Source organism: Neoarius graeffei, chromosome 24, assembly GCF_027579695.1.
Source record: "Neoarius graeffei isolate fNeoGra1 chromosome 24, fNeoGra1.pri, whole genome shotgun sequence".
NCBI lineage: Eukaryota > Metazoa > Chordata > Actinopteri > Siluriformes > Ariidae > Neoarius > Neoarius graeffei.
Genome location: NC_083592.1, coordinates 8595364 through 8618756, shown reverse-complemented (window position 1 = coordinate 8618756; position 23393 = coordinate 8595364). Strand labels below are relative to the sequence as shown.

At 44.2% G+C, this 23393-nt stretch overlaps 1 protein-coding gene across 8 annotated transcripts in view; it reads left to right on the top strand.

Annotated features, from left to right (window-relative positions):
• The window catches only part of LOC132872877 (popy class I histocompatibility antigen, alpha chain E-like), a 31427-nt gene extending 8607 nt beyond the window's left edge, over window positions 1-22820 (top strand). Inside the window, exons 1-9 of one of the 8 annotated variants that reach the window (XM_060907991.1) lie at window positions 1306-1743; window positions 16184-16453; window positions 17130-17405; window positions 17624-17752; window positions 19732-20013; window positions 20096-20179; window positions 20389-20415; window positions 20515-20584; window positions 20781-22820. In XM_060907991.1, coding sequence (XP_060763974.1) covers window positions 1620-1743; window positions 16184-16453; window positions 17130-17405; window positions 17624-17752; window positions 19732-20013; window positions 20096-20179; window positions 20389-20415; window positions 20515-20549 — 1227 coding nt within the window. In that variant the 5' untranslated portion in view covers window positions 1306-1619 and the 3' untranslated portion in view covers window positions 20550-20584; window positions 20781-22820. Of the gene's footprint in view, window positions 1-1304; window positions 1744-16183; window positions 16454-17129; window positions 17406-17623; window positions 17753-19731; window positions 20014-20095; window positions 20180-20388; window positions 20416-20514; window positions 20692-20780 lie in introns of those variants that run through there. The other 7 variants (XM_060907988.1, XM_060907994.1, XM_060907993.1 and 4 more) reach the window with 7 other exon arrangements.
• The last annotated feature ends 573 nt before the right edge of the window (window positions 22821-23393 follow it).

Here is a 23393-nt window from a genome sequence, read left to right as displayed (position 1 = left end):
GATGGGAGTATCTGTCCATAGGACCACTTTAAGCTTTACACTCCACAGAGCGGGGCTTTATAGAAGAGTGGCCAGAAAAAATCCATTGCTTAAAGAAAAAAAAAATAAGATAATACATTTGGAGTTTGCCCAACAGCATGTGGCAGACTCCCTAAACACATGGAAGAAGATTCTCTGGTCAGATGAGACTAAAATTGATCTTTTTGGCCATCATGGGAAACGCCATGTGTGGCATGAACTCAACACCCTGAGAACACCATTCCTACAGTGAAACATGGTGGTGGCAGCATCATGCTGTGGAGATATTTTTCATCTGCAGGGACAGGAAAGCTGGTCAGGACTGAAGGAAAGATGGATGGCACTAAATACAGGGCAATTCTGGAGAAAAACCTGTTTGAGTCAGCCAGAGGTTTGAGACTGGGACGAAGGTTCACGTTCCAGCAGGACAATGACCCTCAACATACTGCTAAAGCTACACTGGAGTGGTTTAAAGGGAAACATTTAAATGTCTTGGAATGGCCTAATCAAAGCCCAGACCTCAATCCAATTGAGAATCTGTGGCATAACTTGAAGATTGCTGTACACCAACGCAACCCATCTAACTTGAAGGAGTTGGAGCAGTTTTGCCTTGAGGAATGGACAAAAATCCCAGTGGCTAGATGTGCTAAGCTAATAGAGACACACTCCAAGAGACTTGCAGCTGTAATTGCAGCAAAAGGTGGCTCTACAAAGTATTGAATTGGGGGGGGGGGGTGAATACCTATGCACACTCCACATTTCTGTTTTTTCATCTTAATTATTTTTTGTGTCACAATAAAACAACAATTTGTACCTTTAAAGTGGTAGGCATGTTGTGTAAATTAAATGGTGCTAACCCCCCCAAAATCCATTTTAATTCCAGCTTGTAATGCGACAAAACAGGGCAAACATGAAGGGGGATGAATACTTTTGCAATACACTGTACACTGCAAGGACAACAGGAGCTTTGGACACACTGTTTGAGTGTGTGATCTATAAAACACACAAAGACTAGCTTTTCACCTGATGGACATTTATTGTATTTATTCCACATGAATAATGAGACAAGTCTTTTCTTTCACACCGGACTGAAAGAAGTCGGTCTCAGTGATGTGAATGTAAAGCCACACCCATCCTCTCTACATGAATAATGTAAAAAATATTGGAAATACTTAACAGAATCCATTTTCATAAATTAAAGGTTTCATGTTCACTGTACTGAGACAAGTGATGTCTTTTACAGAGGGTTGAAATACTGTAATCTGTCTCAGATATGTGTTTTCTAAAGTGTTTCTATCAGGAAAAATATCCATATGATCAATTTTCACAACCTAGTAAAAATGTTTCAGATGGTCAGTGATACTTCGATTGCAATTGCTGTGTGGGTTTTTTAAACAGAGACCTGAAATTGGTTAATTAATGTGTGTAGTGTGGTGTTCAGCTTTATTTTGAAACTTCTGTTCAGAGCAGAAAGATAATGAAAGTAGATCGGCAGCAGATATGCAGTGGTAGTTTTACCGACAGTCTAAAGATCTAAACACTTATCTGCCTTCTTTCCAGTGTGTTACCGCCTATAGACAGGACTTTACTCAAGTTTAGCCATGAAATCATTTATTTTTGTTTATTTTGCCTCTTTCCTGGGAAATGTTGGGACTGTAACATGGAGCTCGACAGTTCCTGAAGTTCTGCTTTTTCTCTCGTTTTCTGTTCATCTTTCATCAGCAGGTGAGTTTAGAAGTGTAAAATATCAGCTCATTGAAAGCTGTGTGAGCTCTGTGTGTGTGTCAGTAGTGACAGAGTGTAAACTACACATCTCACTCTGGGGAATAAAGAAGTGTAATAAGGTACTGAAGGTGTTTATCAGGGGTGCCAGAGATTTTCTTTTGAGCTGTTTGACTTTTCAGTGAGGTTTTTCTCTCTGCTCTGAAATTGAGGGTTTCCCCTTAATGTGGTACCAAGGAGGTTGTGTTTTCAGTTTGTTTGTGTGTTTGTCTCTAAACAGGATTATGCAAAAAAAAAAAAAAAACTACCAGTCCGATTTTCATGAAACTTGGTGGAAAGGTGTAGCAGGGGCCAAAGAGGAACCTGTTACATTTCAGAGTGGATCTGAATCACAGGGCAGTTTGATGAATTCAGTTTATTTGTCCCTCATGTTGCGACATTTGGCCTTGGTGAAGGTCTGAGCTCTCTGAGTGTCGTTCTCATTTCTACTGTCACACTGCCAACACACGTACACACACACACACATGCTCAGTAGCCACTCCGCGACTGTTATACTACCATTTTGTGTTAAACACAAAGTGAGATATTCAGCTCATGGAATAGAGATATAAGGTTCACAGGCTAGCCTCCATAAACGCACTAAGCGTAAGATAGCACACAGTGAGGCCACAGTCAGGGCTTACACACAAGCAGCATCAGCATCAGACAGACAGGTTTGTGCACATTTTTGCATTTCATCCATGCAGCCAGTCACCAGCACCTCGACTAAAGAATCCACAGTGTTCCGCTCCATAGACCTGATGTTATCTCAATGAGCTTCACAGAGAGAGAACTAAAAGAAGGCAGAATTTGTGCCTCAGCCGCCAAATGCATTACATTTAACATTTATAATTGGCAAAAGAGGAAAAAGATCATGCGGGATAACAAAACAACGTGTCTGTTGATTGATTCTCCACATGTGGACAATTATGAAATAAAAAACGAATTATGATATGCATTGTTGATTATAATTTTCCCTCAGATGAGGAGAGTAATGGGGGCAGTGCTCTGTTTACCCCACAGTAATGCTGACTGTGAGACAGATTTCTCTCAAGTCAGGGAGATAGACACACAGCAGAAAGAACCTGAATGCAGACACACTGACCTGCCTACTGCAGTGTAACATCAACAGACACTTGTTGTGACTTGCAACCTCGTGAAGCTTTGGTGTAGAGCATGAAAAAAAGTTGCCATGGAGTACAATTCAGAACATTAGAGTGACCCTTTGTGTTTTTGTCAAACATTGGAGTTTTGTATTTATTCTGAAGGTTTATTGTTCTTAATATTGAATAAAAAGTAACTGGGATATATCATTGTTAATTATCATTCAAATTTACTTTTGCGGGGGCGGCATGGTGGTGTAGTGGTTAGCGCTATCGTCTCACAGCAAGACGATCCGGGTTTGAGCCCCGTGGCTGGCGAGGGCCTTCTGTGTGGAGTTTGCATGTTCTGTCCATGTGGGTCTCCTCTGGGTGCTCCGGTTTCCCCCAAAGACATGCAGGTTAGGTTAACTGGTGACTCTAAATTGACCATAGATGTGAATGGTTGTCTGTGTCTATGTGTCAGCCCTGTGATGACCTGGCGACTTGTCCAGGGTGTACCCCGCCTTTTGTCTGTAGTCAGCTGGGATAGGCTCCAGCTTGCCTGCGACCCTGTAGAACAGGATAAAGCGGCTAGAGATGATGATATTTTCTTTTGCATCTTATAAGGATTTTATAAGGGAAATAAGGATTTTGGAGGTTCTTTATACAGGTTTATTCGACATGTATGAAGCGGTGAAATAAACAGCGCTCCATTTGCTCATGGAACAGTGTTTTTAATGCTGCCCAGTGTCACCAAGGACGGTGTAAAAAGCGACGTGGTCTGAAATGATAATGATCTCCACCCTGTGGTGGGGTAAAAGGAACCTGTAGATAAATGGTTGCTGTTGGGGAGGGGGGGCAGTGCTGCCACATCCTCCACACTCCTACGTCATCCATCTGTGCGTGTATTTATATTTTATGCAGCTTTATACTTCTACTCCATGATGCTCTATCACAGAGGCAAATATTCCACAACATCTGTCTGACACTTTTAGCCACTAGTTACTTTTCACCGGGTCCTGAAAATTTTCTCAGGAGGGGCAAATTATCCAATAATGTCATAAGGTGACTCATTCAACACGTACATTATAGGTATCCAGACATTATTGACTCTTTTTTGTTTTCTCTCTGCATATCACAGTTCCATGCCACTTCTGTCCACTAGATGGCAGCACATTACAGAAACCTTTTCCCTGTAGCTATGTGACGTCACAGCCGATCCAGATTGTGACAGACGCCATCTTGTCGGTCAAACGCCATTTTCCGCCTTCTACTTCTACTTCTACCTTTTCTTCTGGAAAACCCTACTATATACAATTCTACTACAATGGCTGCGGCTACAAGCTCTCCCTACCTGTGCACGTTTTTTATGTTTTTTGTGTGTATTTTTGCGTGTTGTTCATCTGTACTTCAATATCCGCTACAACCGTATGGACTTACTGGACATTGGTTTCTAGCAGAAAATGACGGTTTGTAGCGATTTCCATCGCATGCACAACATTCCGGACGAGAAAAAAAAAAACATTCCGGACGAGATAGCGAGACCAGCGGGGTCTCCGTGGATTGTTATTGGAAGCAAAGTGAAGGAGGTGGCGCCGGGAGCGGAAGCAAAAGCGAGGCTGCAGGCAGAGCCAGCCTGTTGACTAAGCTCAGAAAACAGCTACTCAAACCTCCACTGCTAAGCCTCTATCTCTCCAACGCCAGATCCATGGTAAACAAAACGGACGATTTGGAATTACAGCTGGAATTACCTTATTCTATTCTATTCTATTCTATTCTATTCTATTCTATTCTATTCTATTCTATAATCGGCTGGTCAGTGCAGTACTAGTAATACTTAAGTGACTTACCCATCCAATGAGGATTATTTTCTTGTTTACAAGATGCCACATCTGAGTCGCTGACAAATCCTGAATTTCTGTAAAGATAACTGTCCAGAGATTTATAAGCACGCAGTGCTTCACCACTGAACAGCGAGGGAAAGTTAATGAGGTAATTATACACGTCTGGGTATTCTGCTGGCAGTTCAATATCCACTGACACGGTCATGAAAACTCCGTCCGGTAAGCCATAAGGGTCACTAATCTGTAGATCGTTTATTTTAGACATATATCTAGTTATCTGTTCATTAGAAAAATGAGCCGTGTAGTCCGTCAGTTGAAATTGATCCATTCTGTACACGAGTGCAGCAGTATTCAGCGGTGTTCTTTACCGACAAGATGGCATCTGTGTACTTTCCGGTCATGTGACTGCAAGATCTCTATAGGCTGTGGTGTAAAGTTGCAAACAACATTCACAATCGAAGAATAGTTTGGCTCCACAATGACCAATTCCAATTACGCCCTATTCACTATTCACATTATTTCAATATTGTATGATGTGAATTATATCTTTATAAAAGATATGGCCAACAACTAAATAAGAAAGGAAACCATATTTTTAAAAAATAATACATATTTATTTGCCAATCTTGAAAGTACTGTTCGACAGAATGTTCTGTAAATAGATTTTGTACTTCAAACTCCACGACCAGCAAGAATTTTACAGACTGTGCAACTTAAGGACAACAGGAAAGTGCACTTACTGTAACAAAACAGTGTAAATAGTTGGCTAACATAACAATAGCAGTTGAATAAATAGACGAGTGGATCTTTAGATCTTGCAGTTACTGGTATTTACCAAGGATATTACCAAAGTGCTAACTCTCAGATCAAAGTGTGGCAAATATAAAAATGCACATTGAAAACATCAAAAGTGAATGGATTCTGTGACTGTGTGTGTGTGTGTGTGTGTGTGTGTATGTAGTCCTGAAGTCAACCAAACCCAGAAAAACACCACGGTGACTGGAGCCCTCAGTTTTGTCTTTGCCTCGTAGAGCTAACTCGAACACTCCACAAAATTTCACGCATTGGATGAGCCGGTTTAATATGTGCCTGTTCTTGCTCACCTCATCGTTGTGGCAGCGAACTGCTAGCCTGTAGCCCTCATCCAGTTGTGTAGCGATGTTCACTCTCCCAAAAGCTGAAAATTTCAGGCAGCTGCCCATGTGAATCTTTGATGACTCATGTTTTTTTATTTTCTACGACGAATGATGCATGTCTGAAACTCCAGTGACCGTCCAAGCAGTGTTGTCCGTGGAGCCACCTCCAGGGTGGAAAAGTAAGCAGGGGTAGCAGAAAACCGCTGAGGTGTCCTTGCAGCCAGCTCGCCAGGATTTGCGCTGGGACCAAGTTGAAGTAAAACCTCGAGTATATGATTTCCCCCACTTTGTCGAAATTTGTTTTGTGTTTAGATTTGCTCGAGGGGGGTCCAGCTTGTTTTGTTGCCAATTTAGCTCGATTTGATCGCTGACTAAATGGAACTTCTTTTAAGGACTGCACTGAATTGCTTTCCACATCCATCCCACCTCAGAAACTGAGCGGATCGAACGCAACTTTGCCGCGCTTCGCAGTGACGAAAGCACGTTAGGGCAAGCCCCCCCGGAACCCATAGAGATTGTATTGAAGTGTCAGTTAGGAGAAAAAAAATATATTAACATGGGACTCTATTTTCACATTACATTTTTTATTCACTGGAAAATTCATTGTCACACAGATGTGAATGTTTATGACAGTGACCCCCCACTGCCTCAGGGTACTTTTACTTTTGATATTTTAAGTAAAAAGGTTGGTGATAAGACTCTCATACGTTTAGTTCAGTAAGGTTTTGAATGCAGGACTTTTACTTATAATGGAGGATTTATATAGTGTGGTATTACTTTTACTCAAGTACAGGATCTGAACACTTCTTCCAGCACTGGTGCAGGCCAGCTGTCAAGAACAAGTTGGTATCAGAAACTGGGAGTCTCTTCTTCAAAGAGAAAGGCTTTATACTTTTTAAATACTGTGATAATTTGATCATTTATAATTAAAGCTTCATGTCATGGTCATTAATAAATCAGTCTAATGAGCATTAGTGTGATGGGTGAAGTAGTCCATGCCCCATGCCCCACCCCACCCCTCCCCATTTACAGCACCCCCTTACAGAAAAAGTCCCAGCGTCCCTACTCGAGACCCGCTCTTTAATAATACAGGCAGAATCCTGAAGTGGTCTGAGTAATGCCACGGACATAGTTTTTGATCTGTTAAAAAACTTTGCAGTAACGGTGTCCACTTTATCAATATTCTCTAAAAAGATCTGAGGTTTGGTCAGTTGAGCTTTTTATAATGATGAACATTGACAAACTGGAAATATTTCAAATTTTTTTTAAAGTAAGCTAACAGCAATTTCATAGCATGAGAAGTAGATATAATGGTCATTAATGTACAGTTATTAATGTACAGTGAGCTGGTCTTTAATTAGGTTAGATTAGATTAGATGAGATTAGATTAGATGAGATTAGATTAGATTAGATTAGATTAGATTAGATTAGATATAACTTTATTGATCCCTTTGAGAGGGTTCCCTCAGGGAAATTAAAATTCCAGCAGCATCATAACAGGATAAACAGAGAATAGAAAATAGAGAAAACTTCTAGATAAATTAAGTATTAACATATACAAATATAAAAAAAAATAAGATATGAAAAAAAATCTAGCAGAAGGGGTATTGCACATTATATTGCACATTGTCCAGTATTGCTTATTGTCAGGCTAGGCTACTGCTCCTTCCCATCCTCTGTCCTCCTGTTCCCCCTGCTCCCCCCCAGAGAGGAGTTGTACAGTCTGATGGCGTGAGGGACAAATGAGTTTTTAAGTCTGTTCGTCCTGCACTTGGGAAGGAGCATTCTGTCACTGAACAGACTCCTCTGGTTGCTCTCCTCTGGAGAGTCCAGCTTCATGCCGACCACAGAGCCAGCCCGCCTGATCAGTTTGTCCAGCCTGGATGTGTCCTTCTTGGATGTGCTGCCCCCCCAGCACACCACGGTGTAAAACAGGACACTGGCGGCCATGGACTGATAGAACATCCACAGGAGTTTCCTGCAGATGTTAAAGGACCACAGCCTCCTCAGGAAGTATAGCCTGCTCTGTCCCTTCCTGTACAGATGGTTGGTGTTGCAAGTCCAGTCCAGCTTGCTGTCCAGCTACAGCCTGAGGTACTTGTCAGACCCTCCAGAATTTCGCGATGTTGTGATTTGCAACTTCAACGCAAATTCAACCAATCCCTGTGAATTCAGGGCGGTGTTGCAATTATATCCAATCACCGCAACTTTCCCGCAAATTTGACCAATCATTGGCGTCGTCTTGAGGTGACGTCGACAAACTACCTTCCGCCTTACTTCTGTGTATATGTTCAAGAGAAGCAACATGTGCGAGCCAGTGTTTATGTAGGCTTAAATTCTGTTACTGAAAGTGTGTTATGTTTATAGTGAAGGACTGTGTGCACTTTACATTATTTTTTTACTTAATACAAGAAATTAATGGATGCCAACATTTTTGGCAAAATGGTATTTTATTTTCCATTGTTTAGGCAGCTTCAGCATCATACTGTGAGATTCTGTTCAAATTGTTTTTTTCTTCTATGAAGCCTGAGCCATTTATTTTATTAGTTTATTATTATTGTTTAATTTAGTCTTCAGGAGAGACTGCCTGCACACAGTACTAGTATTAATAGTTTTTTTTCTTACATGAAAGCTGAACCATTTATATTATATTTTAAGGTAACTTCATGTTGTGCTGTGAGGTTCTATGCACTTTAACTTTTGAACCAACAGGTGCATTTGGATAAGTAAAGCCTATTTTTCTGCATTTTTGTAGTCCTGGTAATCTTTTATATTGGTAAAGTTGTTTATAGGACCATATCTCAGTGTCTTTGTTTTTTTAATCAATAGTTTTTCAGTAATAACTTAATATTTAACATATCACTCAATTTTAATCACAAAAAGAGAAAATCGCAACAATTTCTCACAACTTTCACTTCCTCCCGCAATGTAATCACAACAAAAACCTAAAAAACACCGCGACTTTCATCGCAATTTTTTGGAAAACCCCCCGTAACAGACATTTTAGCCTGCAACAATCACAAAAAAGGCCCGCAGAATCCTGGGGGGACTGACTTGTAGGAATCCACAGCCTCCACCTCGACTCTCTCGATCAGAATTGGTCGTGACTTTGGTCTGGACCTCCCAAAGTCAATGACCAGCTCCTTGGTCTTCGAGGTGTTGAGCTGCAGATGGTTCCTGTTGCACCAAACTGCAAAGTCCCTCACCAGGCTCCTATACTCCTCCTCTCTGTCATCCCTGATACACCCCACAATGGCTGTGTCATCGACGAACTTCTGAATGTGACACAGCTCCGAGTTGTAGCAGAAGTCCGCGGTGTACAGGGTGAAGAGAAGAGGGGCCAGCACCGTGCCCTGGGGTGCTCTGGTGCTGCTAATGTGTACATTAATGTACATTAATGACTGGAAGTATTTGGTAAAAGAGTAAAAAAAAAGTTGTAACATTACACAGGAAAAAATGGTGTCCTGATACTTTCAAACGCCATGTTTACACTGTTTTGACAGTTTGAATGGCACATTTTATGATGTTCTCTGAACGAAACGCATTTCTTAAACAATCATGCCGGAAGACGTGTCTGTGGTCGTGGAACAGATGTTACTGTGTTCAGAAGAGTCAAATAATTGGTCTGCATCAAGTAAATTAAACAACTAAGGAGATATTGAGTGAACCACTAATTACTCCTGAATTATTCCACAGTGCATCCTGTGATGGAGCTGTTATTAAAAGCACTGTTCCTCCTGCTTTAACATGCCAACAGACTAATAGCACTTTTTATTCCTAACAGGAAGTGACACTCCTATCACACACAGTTTATTGATTTTAGATGACATTTACCATGGAAGCACATTAGGATGACGTGCAGATAGCCCCATAAAGCTGCCCAACATGATTGAAGCGGTGGGCAGAGCTGTCAGCACTCAGACTGTGGCTATTAGAACTTGACCCGCAATGTGGATAATATCTTGGAAAAGCTTTCGGCTTTGCAATGGAAATTAGATCATTTTGGAGACCAAGATGGACATGGACATGCGGTGTAGGCGTGAAAAGAATGCGTCTGCTCGCTAAGACCAAACAAATTCCAATCTTATCTATTTCGGCTCCCTAGCCAGCACTGGCCTTGGTAAGGTAGTCGCTGGGGCAACAATTCCCCTGGAGAACACTGCTGTTAGACTCTCTCTTCAAAATTCCTTCCCCCACTCCCCGCGGTCGCCGCTTTTCACCCCCAAAGTGACAAGCAGGTGCGTGACCAGCGCCCTCATGGCTGCAGGAGCGGACGGCTGCTTGCTTGCACTGGGTTACCTCTACCTCCTCCCCTCCCCCTCTACCCCCCCACCACCCCTGATTCCCTCCTTCCCCCCCTCAAGTCCCGTGTTATGATGTAAAATGTACTTGTGTTTTCTTGTGCTTATGTGCTGAGGTTTTTTAATGTTCCCACACTGTACTCCCGCAGGAGCATAGAGTGGGGGTGTTTTTTTTCTCCTCTCCTTTCCTCATGTTCTCTGTAATTTATTTTTTCCCTGTCTTCCTGTACTGCCCCCCTCTGTAAGGACAGGTTGATGGTCAATTTCACTGGTAAAACAGTGATAATAAAGGGTTCATTCATCATTCATTCATAACGTTGCCACACTCTTGGTGTTTGGATCCTCCAGTCGCTGTTGCAGCTCGATTTGATCTTGCTGTTGATAATAAACACCGGAGCCTGTGTCACTAAACAGATCTGACATTGACTGGGTTCCAACTGTAATCCCTTCATCTACATTGGAATAAATAGATGTTTTATAATTATGCTACAATCAGTAATCCATAATGAAATGCAAAAACATCTTGTTTTTGTTTTGTTTTTGTTGGGGTTTTTTTTAGGGTTTTTTTTTGCTTTTTTTTAAAGCAGAAACTGACATCTCTTATTTACTTCCACACGTGATCTTTGAGAGAGAGAGAGAGAGAGAGAGAGAGAGAGAGAGTTAGGTGGCCTTATTAACTCAGTAGTGTTAGGACTAGGACTGTTTTGGCCTCTAGAGGCCGCTGTTATTTCCTTTTCATGTCGTGTTTATTTTGGCCTCTAGAGGCCGCCACTGTTCCTGTGTTTTGTGTTTGTGTTAATTGCCTAATTATCTTCACCTGTGTCCTTAATTAGTTTGTCTATTTATACCCCTGAGTTCAGTCCTCTTGTCACGGAGTCTTTGTGCTGTTATGTTCATCTCCAGTTTCCTTTGTACTGTGTTTTTTGATCTTCTTAGCTTTTGTATTTTTGCACTTTGCTTTTCTTTTGGATTATACTCTTTGGTTTTTTTTTTGTCTTTTGTTTTGCCCTGTATATAGTGTATATAGTTTAAATAAACCTTTTGATTCTTTTTCTACTTCCGCCTCACGCCTCTGCATTTGAGTCATCCCCCTGGTGGCCTAGTGGGGGTTTGCTGGATTATCACACCAACGAACCAGGTTCGAATCCCAGCAAAACCCTAACAGAAAGACTCCGTCATGACCGACTCAGCAGAGGCTGCTTCAACTGTCTACCCGGCCAACCTTCAGGGAATTATGGCAGCTTTGACACGCTTCGGAGCAACCATGGACGCTCATGGACATACGCTCACCAGCCAACGTGAGGCCCTCGCTCGCCACGAGGAACTGCTTCAGCAAATTGGGAAAACCCTGGCACAGCTGACATCTCTGCCTCCTGCTCCTGATCCAGCTCCCACTCCTGCTCCAGTGCCTCCTGCAATGCTGCCTTCTTCACCTCGCGAACCCAGCCTTCCTGCACCACAGAGGTATGACGGCAAGCACAGTGAGTGCCGAGAGTTCCTCACCCAGTGTCAACTCACCTTTGAGCTTCAGCCTACCACCTACACTACGGATCGCCGCAAGATTGCCTTTGTGATCACCTTATTAGCTGGTAAGGCGCGAGCCTGGGCTACTGCTATCTGGCAAAGACAGGGACCTGAGTGCTTTGATTTCCAGCTGTTTTCTGAAGAGATGCTTCGGGTCTTCGATCAGGCAGACATCAGTACCGACGCAGCCCGAAAGCTCATGTCCATCCGGCAAGGAGGAAGCGTCGCAGATTACGCCATCTCGTTCCGAACACTCGCAGCAGTAAGTGGATGGAACGAGACTGCCCTGGTGTCAGCCTTCCACCATGGTCTGTCTGACCCCATCAAGGACGGTCTGGCCTCTATTGGATGCCCAAGTGACCTCGAAACCCTCATCTCACATGCTATTCGTCTGGACAACAGGATGAGAGAACGCCACCAAGCCTTGAGCCCCCCCAGCCTCCCTACCTCTACCTGGAGACCGTCTACCTCCTTCAGTGACTGTCCAGAACCCATGCAAGTGGGTCGTACTCGCCTCTCCGCATCTGAGAGGGAGCGCAGAAGGAGGGACAAGTGCTGCATCTACTGTGGCAAGCCTGGTCACTTCCGAGCATCATGTCCCGAACTCTTGGGAAAAGGACCGCCCCGTCCAGCCGAGGGAGGGTTGTGACGGGGCCTACCCTCTCTCCCGGACTCCCTGGCCAAGGAATCTACATCCCGGTCTCCATCTCCTGGGGTGAGTCTGTCCACTCTTGTCAAGCTTTGATAGACTCAGGGGCGGCTGGGAACTTTATGGATATTCACTTCGCCCAAAGCATCAATATTCCGACTGCACCTCTTGAAGTCCCACTGTCTGTGTCTGCCCTCGATGGCCAAGCGTTAGGTGATGGAAGAGTCACCCAAGTTACTTCTCCAGTTTTCCTCCAGTCTCAAGGTCACAAGGAAGAAATATCCCTGCACCTGATTCCTTCACCTGAGTTCCCAGTTATTCTAGGCCTTCCTTGGCTTACTCGCCACAACCCTCGCATAGACTGGGTAACAAGCCAGGTTGTGGAATGGGGCCCTGCATGCCATGCCTCTTGTCTGCTCTCTAGCTCTCCTGTGTCTCCTGCCGAGCCCCCTGATCTCACCGAGTTATCTCAAGTTCCCACAGAGTACTGGGATCTCAAGGAGGTATTCAGCAAGAGCAGGGCCGCCGTTCTTCCTCCGCACCGGGCCTACGACTGTGCCATCGACTTGCTCCCTGGGACTACCCCTCCTCGTGGCAGACTGTTTTCCCTCTCTCAGCCAGAACGCAAGGCCATGGAGGAATACCTCAAAGATGCCCTGGTCTCTGGGTTTATTCGACCCTCCACTTCACCTGCTGGAGCCGGCTTCTTCTTTGTCGGCAAGAAGGATGGGGGGCTCCGACCATGTATTGATTACAGGGGCCTGAATAAGATCACTGTGCGCAACCGATATCCCCTTCCGCTGATGTCCACAGCTTTCGACCTGCTCCAAGGCGCCACCGTCTTCACCAAGTTGGACCTACGGAACGCATACCACCTCATCCGTATCCGACAGGGAGACGAGTGGAAGACTGCCTTTAACACCCCGTCTGGGCACTACGAATACCAGGTGATGCCCTTCGGACTCACCAACGCACCAGCTGTTTTTCAGGCCCTAATCAACGACGTCTTAAGGGACATGATTAACCTATACGTTTTTGTCTACCTCGACGACATCCTTATCTTTTCCAAGACCGTGCAGGAGCACCGCCACCATGTCCGCCAGGTTCTCCAGAGGCTGCTACAGAACAATCTGTTCGCCAAGGCCCAGAAATGCGAATTTCATGTTCCCGAGGTCTCCTTTCTGGGATTTATTGTACGGACAGGCCAACTCCAAATGGACCCTGCCAAGACCCTGGCCGTCCGGGATTGGCCTACTCCCAAGTCCGTTAAGGAGGTTCAGCGGTTCTTAGGATTCGCTAACTTCTACCGCAAGTTCATCAGGAACTTCAGTTCTGTGGCAGCACCCATGTCTGACCTCACCAAAGGGACAGGTGGATCTTATGGCTGGTCTCCTCAGGCAGAAAAGGCGTTCAAAGACCTCAAGGACCGCTTCTGCACGGCACCCATTCTGGTTCTCCCGGACACCTCCCAACCATTCATCGTGGAGGTGGACGCCTCGGACAGTGGTGTCGGCGCGGTGCTCTCTCAACGTTCGGAAGGAAAGCTGCACCCCTGCGCTTACTTCTCCCACCGCCTGAGTCCTGCTGAGTCCCGGTACGATGTGGGGGATCGAGAACTGCTAGCGGTCAAACTGGCCCTTGAGGAGTGGAGGCACTGGCTGGAGGGAGCACAACATCCATTCCTGGTTTGGACTGACCACAAGAACCTGGAGTACCTCCAGCAAGCCAAGAGACTGAACCCTCGACAGGCTAGGTGGGCCCTGTTTTTCAGTCGGTTTGACTTCACCCTCTCATACCGCCCCGGCTCCAAGAACACCAAACCTGACGCACTGTCCAGACTGTTCTCTGCCACTAACAGGGAGAATGAAGTCGGGCCTATTATCCCTGTGTCCCGGATTGTGGCCCCTGTCCGCTGGGGTATTGAGGAGGCTGTCCGACGAGCCCAACGCCAGGACCCCGGTCCTGGGACGGGGCCACCAGGCCTCTTGTATGTCCCACATCAAGCCCGGGCCAAGGTTCTCCAGTGGGGTCACTCTTCCCCTCTCACCGCCCACCCGGGAGCTCGGAGGACCCTGGACTTCCTGAAAAGACGCTTCTGGTGGCCTAACATGGAGAAGGAAGTAAGGTCATTTGTCCTGTCCTGTGAGGTTTGCACCAGAACCAAGAACCCACGACAGCGTCCCCAGGGTCTCCTGCATCCTCTGACCATTCCCCGGCGTCCCTGGTCCCACGTGGCAGTCGACTTTATCACGGGTCTCCCTGAGTCACAAGGTAACACGGTCATTTTGGTCTTAGTTGACAGATTCTCCAAGGCCTGCCGCTTCATACCACTGTGCAAACTCCCCTCTGCTCTTGAAACTGCGAAACTTTTGTTTAATCATGTCTTCCGAGTCTTTGGTCTTCCACAGGACATCGTCTCAGACCGAGGGCCCCAGTTCTCCTCCCGAGTGTGGCACGGGTTCTGCAAGGTCATCGGAGCCACTGCCAGCCTCTCCTCTGGGTTTCACCCACAGTCCAATGGTCAGACGGAGAGGCTCAACCAGGACCTGGAAACCACCCTGCGAGGCCTGGCTATGGATAACCCGACATCGTGGAGCACCTGGCTGCCATGGGCGGAGTACGCCCACAACACCCTGCAGTCATCGGCCACCAAGCTGTCGCCATTCCAGTGCCAATTCGGGTTCCAGCCACCTCTGTTCCCGGACCAGGAGGAGGACGCGGGGGTGCCCTCGGTCAACCAATATGTGAGACGGTGTCGCAAGACCTGGAGCAAGGTCAGGAAGACCCTCATACAGACCTCCAGAACCAACCAGACTCAGGCCAACCGCCATAGAAGACCTGCACACGCTTTCCGCCCTGGGCAGCGTGTTTGGCTGTCCACTAAGGACCTTCCACTGCGGGTGGAGAACCGCAAGCTTGCTCCTCGCTACATTGGCCCCTTCAAGGTGGTGCGCAGGGTGAACCCTGTCTCCTACCGGCTCCAGTTGCCCCGGACTCTGAGGATCAACCCCACTTTCCATGTTTCCCTGTTACGGCCCGTACTGACGTCTACGTATGCCCCTGCCCCTAGGAACCCCCCACCCCCCCGCATCTTCCAGGGGCAGACTGTGTTCACTGTGAATCGCCTGCTTGACTCCCGCCGGGTCCGTGGCGGGTTGCAATATCTGGTGGACTGGGAGGGCTATGGTCCTGAGGAGCGCTGCTGGGTTCCTGCTCGGGATGTCCTTGATAAAGAACTATGTCGGGACTTCCATTCGGCCCATCCGGATCGCCCTGGGAACGTCAGGAGACGCTCCTAGAGGGGGGGGTCCTGTTAGGACTAGGACTGTTTTGGCCTCTAGAGGCCGCTGTTATTTCCTTTTCATGTCGTGTTTATTTTGGCCTCTAGAGGCCGCCACTGTTCCTGTGTTTTGTGTTTGTGTTAATTGCCTAATTATCTTCACCTGTGTCCTTAATTAGTTTGTCTATTTATACCCCTGAGTTCAGTCCTCTTGTCACGGAGTCTTTGTGCTGTTATGTTCATCTCCAGTTTCCTTTGTACTGTGTTTTTTGATCTTCTTAGCTTTTGTATTTTTGCACTTTGCTTTTCTTTTGGATTATACTCTTTGGTTTTTTTTTTGTCTTTTGTTTTGCCCTGTATATAGTGTATATAGTTTAAATAAACCTTTTGATTCTTTTTCTACTTCCGCCTCACGCCTCTGCATTTGAGTCATCCCCCTGGTGGCCTAGTGGGGGTTTGCTGGATTATCACACCAACGAACCAGGTTCGAATCCCAGCAAAACCCTAACAAGTAGGTGGGGATTTTGGTGACATCATCCTGAATTTTGCAGAATTTATGTATCTTTATTGTTTTATTTTATCTATGAGTTACAGTCACACACACTCTGCAGTACCAGTACACTGCTGTCAGAGGAATAAATCGCACAGAATTCACTGCTGTTGGTCTGGTGGATGGAGAGCAGTTTGTGTTCTATGACAACAACATCAAGGAGGCGATCCCAAAGACAGAGTGGGCACAGAACATCAGCGCTGATGATCCATATTACTGGAAGAGAGAGACAAAACGTATGCGGAAAGAAGATTACAGACTCACAGTCAGATTGGGTCTCATAATGGAGTGTTTTAATCAGACTCAAGGTGAGAGTGAAACACACTTAGCTTTTATAACTAGTGTACACACACACACACACACACACTCTCAATGGAAGTTTAATAAGCTGGTGAAACAGCTCTGTGTAATAAACCTGTTAAAGTAACACAGAAATACAGTTTCCTTTCTGATACCATCTCAGGATTTATTGTGAAACCACAAACGAGCACAGAACAATACTGATGTGCAAAATAACGTTCTGTATTCTCAGTAGTACACAGTGGTTCTGTAACATCGATTAAACAGCAGCAGATCATTATATCATCAGAGTCACAAACCCTTGGGCTTTGTCTCAAACTGCAGACTCTCACACTGAAGAGCTTCTCTCTACACTTTTAATGTTTTTTTTCTATTTAGGCAAACTACTGAGTGTCCATTATACAGTTTGGGCCACAGATTAAACCAATCCGAATGTGTTTTTACTTTACACACAGAGCTGTGAATCCATGCAGTGTAGAAGGACACAAAACACACATTATTAAATATTCTTTTACTGACAATAACATTGTTCTACTACAAAGGACAAAGTGTAAAAAGAACGAGTAGAAAAATGCAGTGTAGCAGTTTGAATAGAGAGTGTAGAAGGAAAGTCAGCTCATCTGATCTCACCTCATTACGTGTGTGTGTGTGTGTGTGTGTGTGTGTATGTGTGTGTGTGTGCAGGAGTTCATACACTCCAGTGGATGTTTGGCTGTGAGCTTGATGATGACGGCACCCCTACGGTATATGATCAGTTCGGTTATGATGCAGAAGATTTCATGAATCTGGATCTGGAAACTGGAACCTGCACTGCAATGAAACCTCAAGCTGGAGAACTTATAAAGGAATGGGATCCTACAGATGCTAAAGCTAAATACTATAAGAGCTACCTGGACAATAAATGTATTCATTGGTTAAAGAAGTTTGTGTCTTACGGCAGAGAGACTCTGGAGAGGAAAGGTAAAGTGTGTGATCTGCTCTGTTACTGTAACTGCAGCTGTTCAACAAACATACATCTTATACATACATTGTGCATATACAACCCCGATTCCAAAAACGTTGGGACAAAAGTACAAATTGTAAATAAAAATGGAATGCAATTTATAAATCTCAAAAACTGATATTGTATTCACAATAGAACATAGACAACATATCTCATCTCATCTCATTATCTCTAGCCGCTTTATCCTTCTACAGGGTCGCAGGCAAGCTGGAGCCTATCCCAGCTGACTACGGGCGAAGGCGGGGTACACCCTGGACAAGTCGCCAGGTCATCACAGGGATAGACAACATATCAAATGTCAAAAGTGAGACATTTTGAAATTTCATGCCAAATATTGACTCATTTGAAATTTCATGACAGCAACACATCTCAAAGAAGTTGGGACAGGGGCAATAAGAGGCTGGAAAAGTTAAAGATACAAAAAAGGAACAGCTGGAGGACCAAATTGCAACTCATTAGGTCAATTGGCAATAGGTCATTAACATGACTGGGTATAAAAAGAGCATCTTGGAGTGGCAGCGGCTGTCAGAAGTGAAGATGGGAAGAGGATCACCAATCCCCCTAATTCTGCGCCAACAAATAGTGGAGCAATATCAGAAAGGAGTTCGACAGTGTAAAATTGCAAAGAGTTTGAACATATCATCATCTACAGTGCATAATATCAGCAAAAGATTCAGAGAATCTGGAAGAATCTCTGTGCGTAAGGGTCAAGGCCGGAAAACCAGACTGGGTGCCCGTGATCTTCGGGCCCTTAGACGGCACTGCATCACATACAGGCATGCTTCTGTATTGGAAATCACAAAATGGGCTCAGGAATATTTCCAGAGAACATTATCTGTGAACACAATTCACCGTGCCATCCGCCGTTGCCAGCTAAAACTCTATAGTTCAAAGAAGAAGCCGTATCTAAACATGATCCAGAAGTGCAGACGTCTTCTCTGGGCCAAGGCTCATTTAAAATGGACTGTGGCAAAGTGGAAAACTGTTCTGTGGTCAGATGAATCAAAATTTGAAGTTCTTTATGGAAATCAGGGACGCCATGTCATTCGGACTAAAGAGGAAAAGGATGACCCAAGTTGTTATCAGCGCTCAGTTCAGAAGCCTGCATCTCTGATGGTATGGGGTTGCATTAGTGCATGTGGCATGGGCAGCTTAAACATCTGGAAAGACACCATCAATGCTGAAAGGTATATCCAGGTTCTAGAGCAACATATGCTCCCATCCAGATGACGTCTCTTTCAGGGAAGACCTTGCATTTTCCAACATGACAATGCCAAACCACATACTGCATCAATTACAGCATCATGGCTGCGTAGAAGAAGGGTCCGGGTACTGAACTGGCCAGCCTGCAGTCCAGATCTTTCACCCAGAGAAAACATTTGGTGCATCATAAAATGGAAGATACGACAAAAAAGACCTAAGACAGTTGAGCAACTAGAATCCTACATTAGACAAGAATGGGTTAACATTCCTATCCCTAAACTTGAGCAACTTGTCTCCTCAGTCCCCAGACGTTTACAGACTGTTGTAAAGAGAAAAGGGGATGTCTCACAGTGGTAAACATGGCCTTGTCCCAACTTTTTTGAGATGTGTTGTTGTCATGAAATTTAAAATCACCTAATTTTTCTCTTTAAATGATACATTTCCTCAGTTTAAACATTTGATATGTCATCTATGTTCTATTCTGAATAAAATATGGAATTTTGAAACTTCCACATCATTGCATTCCATTTTTATTTACAATTTGTAATTTGTCCCAACTTTTTTGGAATTGGGGTTGTACTAATAACACACTCCTTCACTACAACACACACACACAGATAATGCACTATGGGAGTTTTGTTTACGGCAAAAATAAAAGTAAAATAAAAATCCAAACCCAAATTTCCATTTCTTTTCCTATATGTCTTCAAAAAGATGGTACCGCAATGAAATGATAGAATTCCATTTCCATTTAAATTTTCCATTGAAGCGTTCAACATTAGTGTCAAAATTAACAAGAAATCAAAAATCAAATCAGCCATATTCAAACAGAGCTAACCTGTGAATATTTTAACATTGCATGTTTTTATTGTAAAATGTGCTGTGAGCTATTAAAAATACCTTAGAGATCGACCGCTACATCGCGAGCAGCAGGTTAATGACCACTGGAGTACAGGAGAAATACTGCACTCTTTAATGTTTATACCTCCACCTTAATAGTTCATGCAGCCCGAAAATGTTGTGACAAATAACATTTAACTTACAATTTAAAAAAATATTCATGTCTGTGTGTCTCTGCAGTTCGTCCCGAGGCGTCAGTCTTCCACAAACACTCGCCTTCTCCAGAGGTGGTGTGTCACGCTACAGGTTTCTTCCCCAAAGCCCTGAATATCACCTGGCAGAAGGACAGAGAGGACGTGATTGAGGACGTTGAGCTCAATGAGACGTTACCCAACCAGGATGGAAGCTTCCAGAAGAGGAGCACTCTGAAAGTCCCAGCTGAGGAGCTGCAGAAACACAACTACACCTGCGTGGTTCAGCACAGCAGCTTGGAGAAGGATTTAATCCTAGAAGTAGCAAAAGGTCAGAATAAAACTACAGATTTAGAGGGTAAAAGCTGATTTACTGCTGCAGCAGAGAATAAAGACTCTGTGCTGATTAACAGGTGGAGGATCGACTGGTATCATCACTGGTGTCCTTGTGGCTCTTGTTGCTGTCGCTGTTGTCTTCTGGAAGAAGAGGAACTCTGGTGAGAGGAGGAAGGGGGCAGATGTGAAGTTTTCAGAGACCAGATTTACACTTTCTCATTCTAAGAGGATTTGATGAATATTTTGCATATTTTTAATCTTCATTAATAAATTAGACGAGACAATAAACTGATATGAACTCATTATCTCATGAATCCAAACACAGCACTGAGATTTTATAATAACTGTCTGTCCATCATCTGTGTTTCAGGATTCAAACCTGTTCCCTCCAAACCCTGTAAGTGAACCTTTATGATCCATAAATGATGTTTAAAACCACTACATTATTTATTAGCAGCGTTTAGTTCACTTTGTGACGGATTTGAATGTTTTACAGCCTCTGAAGGAAATTCTTCCTCCAACAACTCTTAAACTGTGTCTGTGTGTCTTCCTGCTGGAGTGAGAGAGTAAGACATGATGATGTTTACAGTGTAATATGGAATAAAAATGTGTGTGTGGAGTGAAAATCCAGCAGAAAAGCCTGAGCTCACATTAAATCTCAGATCAGAGCTGATATTTGTCTCCATTGTCAAGTGCAGTTTAATGTCCAGCTATAAGATTGTGCTGAAATACTTCTCTCCCTGTTGTTCTCCTCTTTCACAGGTGAGGAGGTGCAGCCATGCTTCTGCTTCTTCTGGTTTTAATCACATTTAGCAGAGTGTATAATGCCTTACTGCCACAAACTGGACTGCAGTGTGTAACACAGACATATGATCATTATATCTGTATTTTAACAAGAGATGAAGAAAAATTCTACAAAAACAAAAAGTCCTGTAATAATGTTCTGTAGCTCTTAGACACTTTATCCTGCTCATATTCTTCCTTTTTATTGTGGAATCCTTTGTAAATATTACTCTACTGTAAATATTACTGTAAATATTACTCTACTATCCTGTCTTTTGTAAAAACTGTGAAAAGGATTGAAATTCTAACAGTTGCTGCTGAACACTTAAAGGATATGGGACATGAAACATAAAAGCATGCTATATCAGTTTCTTTCCATTAAAAACATGAATTAATTGCATCAACAAATACAAAATCATCTATTAAATTCAGCAAAATCGTTATATTCGTGATGATTATATGGCATTTCTGCTCGACTTCCGATATGCATTTTTTGCAACCGGAAGAGCCGCTGTCACGTGATCATACGTCACAAAAACTTTCAGGCACAGCACAAGCGGGTAGATGAATGGAGAAGTGGATGACAAGAAAATTGTTTTTATAGTCTTTAAAGTACATTGGACATCATGGTGTATTGTGCTGCTTATGGTTGCAATAATTCCAATGGGAAATGCCCTGGAGTAAGTTTTTTTGTATTCCCCAAGGACCCGAAGCTGAGGAAAGTGTGGGCTCACCTGCGCATGCGCAGTAGGCTTCGCGTATGCGCAGTAGGCTTGGTAGGACAACTTTACAGAACACCTGTTGAAAAAACTTTGCACCTACTGTTTCCCACAAACTGTATTTGGACCATTTCACTGAGGATTTTTCAACATTAATACTCAGGTACTGAGTGATATTAATTCATGAAACATGAAACAGGAAGCATAAGGATGAGGAAAAAAAAAACAGTTCAAATCGGGAAGCCGCGCACACCTGCGCCAGGCTGCACAAATGCACGCAGCTTCCCGACTCAAACCGCCTCTCTCTCATCCTTACACTTCATGCCTCATGCTCCATGAACCAACATCGCTATTTTTTTTTAAATCGGATCTGCGCGATTCAGCCGTGAAAAAGGCGGCATCTGCCGAAAGGCGCGCTGTTTGCATCCCTGCACGGAGACCAGGGGACAGGGCAGGAATATTTTTGTTGATATGAGTGATCCGGTGCGATTTCGCGACCCCCCTGTTGAAGACCTCTGCGCTAAGCGACTGAAAGCCGAAGTAAGGATTAGTATTATAATTTTGGGTGTATCAATTATTGATTATCATAATTCTGACTCGTTTCGCCATTTTGAATGTTTTCATCTCGGACTCTGGAAGCATTGTATCTCTATCAATCTCGAAAAATATCAGCAAAAAAAAAAACTAGCTTGCAACGGACTTTAGCTAGATCTATGATGAACTTTCAATGTATGATACAAAAATAATACTTCTTTCAACAGATCATTAGCCTTTGAGCAGAATTGTTTTTAACTTACCAGGAAGTGTTATCCAGCCGACCGCTTTCAGTTTCATGAGGGCTGAATGAACTGTCACTCTCAGAATCATCTGACCCGTCAGAGTAAAGACAAGATCTATGTTCATGTGAATTTCCAGCTATCGGTTCAAATTGACAGGGTCTAACTTCACATCTCTGTGAAACATCGGGAATATCACTGTCGATGGTGTCCATTTCGGTAACCTGTTTACATTAGATTCCCAAGCGTTGGCTCCTTGGAAAGTTTTTGTGACATCACGGGTCTCGTGACGACCTAGGTCATTAACGAATCCTTGTTTTACGCTGATGTATAAAAAAACTTGAATAATGTGATGATTTTCACATTTTTGACACCCTGCAGTGATTTAGATGGCATTTCTTATGTCCTTTATACATAATTATGCCCAGGTAAAAATCCATGTCCCATATCCTTTAACTACCTCTGTCACTAATGTCATAAATGTTACGTTGTCAGTCCATGAATAAATCTTTATTTTTGTGTTAGGGGTGTTTGTATGGTTGTTATTTGGTTTGAGGATTTTATTTCTGCTGGTTTTGATTTTGTCAGGATTCTCCTTCCTGCTCTCCTCCATATCCAGCACAACAGGACAATCTGATTTTGATTTGATGTGTTTATTTCGAACATATCAAAAGAAAACAAAACAAAAAAGCAAACGGACATTCAACCACAGACATAAAAAGCACATAAGGACCTGGTCCATGCCCTCACCACGGCCCAACAGAGCCAGCACCAGGCACTGATCACCCTCTGGAAGGAGCAAGAACAACGCTTCGAAACCCTGGTGCTGGCACAACAGGAAGATCGCCAAGCGTTCCGGCACCTGCTCGCATCGGCGGGGGCCCTGATCACCACCGCCGCGGACCCTCCCCACCTCACCCTAATGAAGATGGGTCCGCAGGATGACCCCGAGGCCTTCCTCGCTCTTTTTAAGCAGGCAGCCGAGGCATGGGGTTGGCCGGTGGAACAGCGTGCGGCGCACCTCCTCCCCCAGCACTGCCCCCCCTCCCCAACAGCAACCATTTATCTACAGGTTCCTTTTACCCCACCACAGGGTG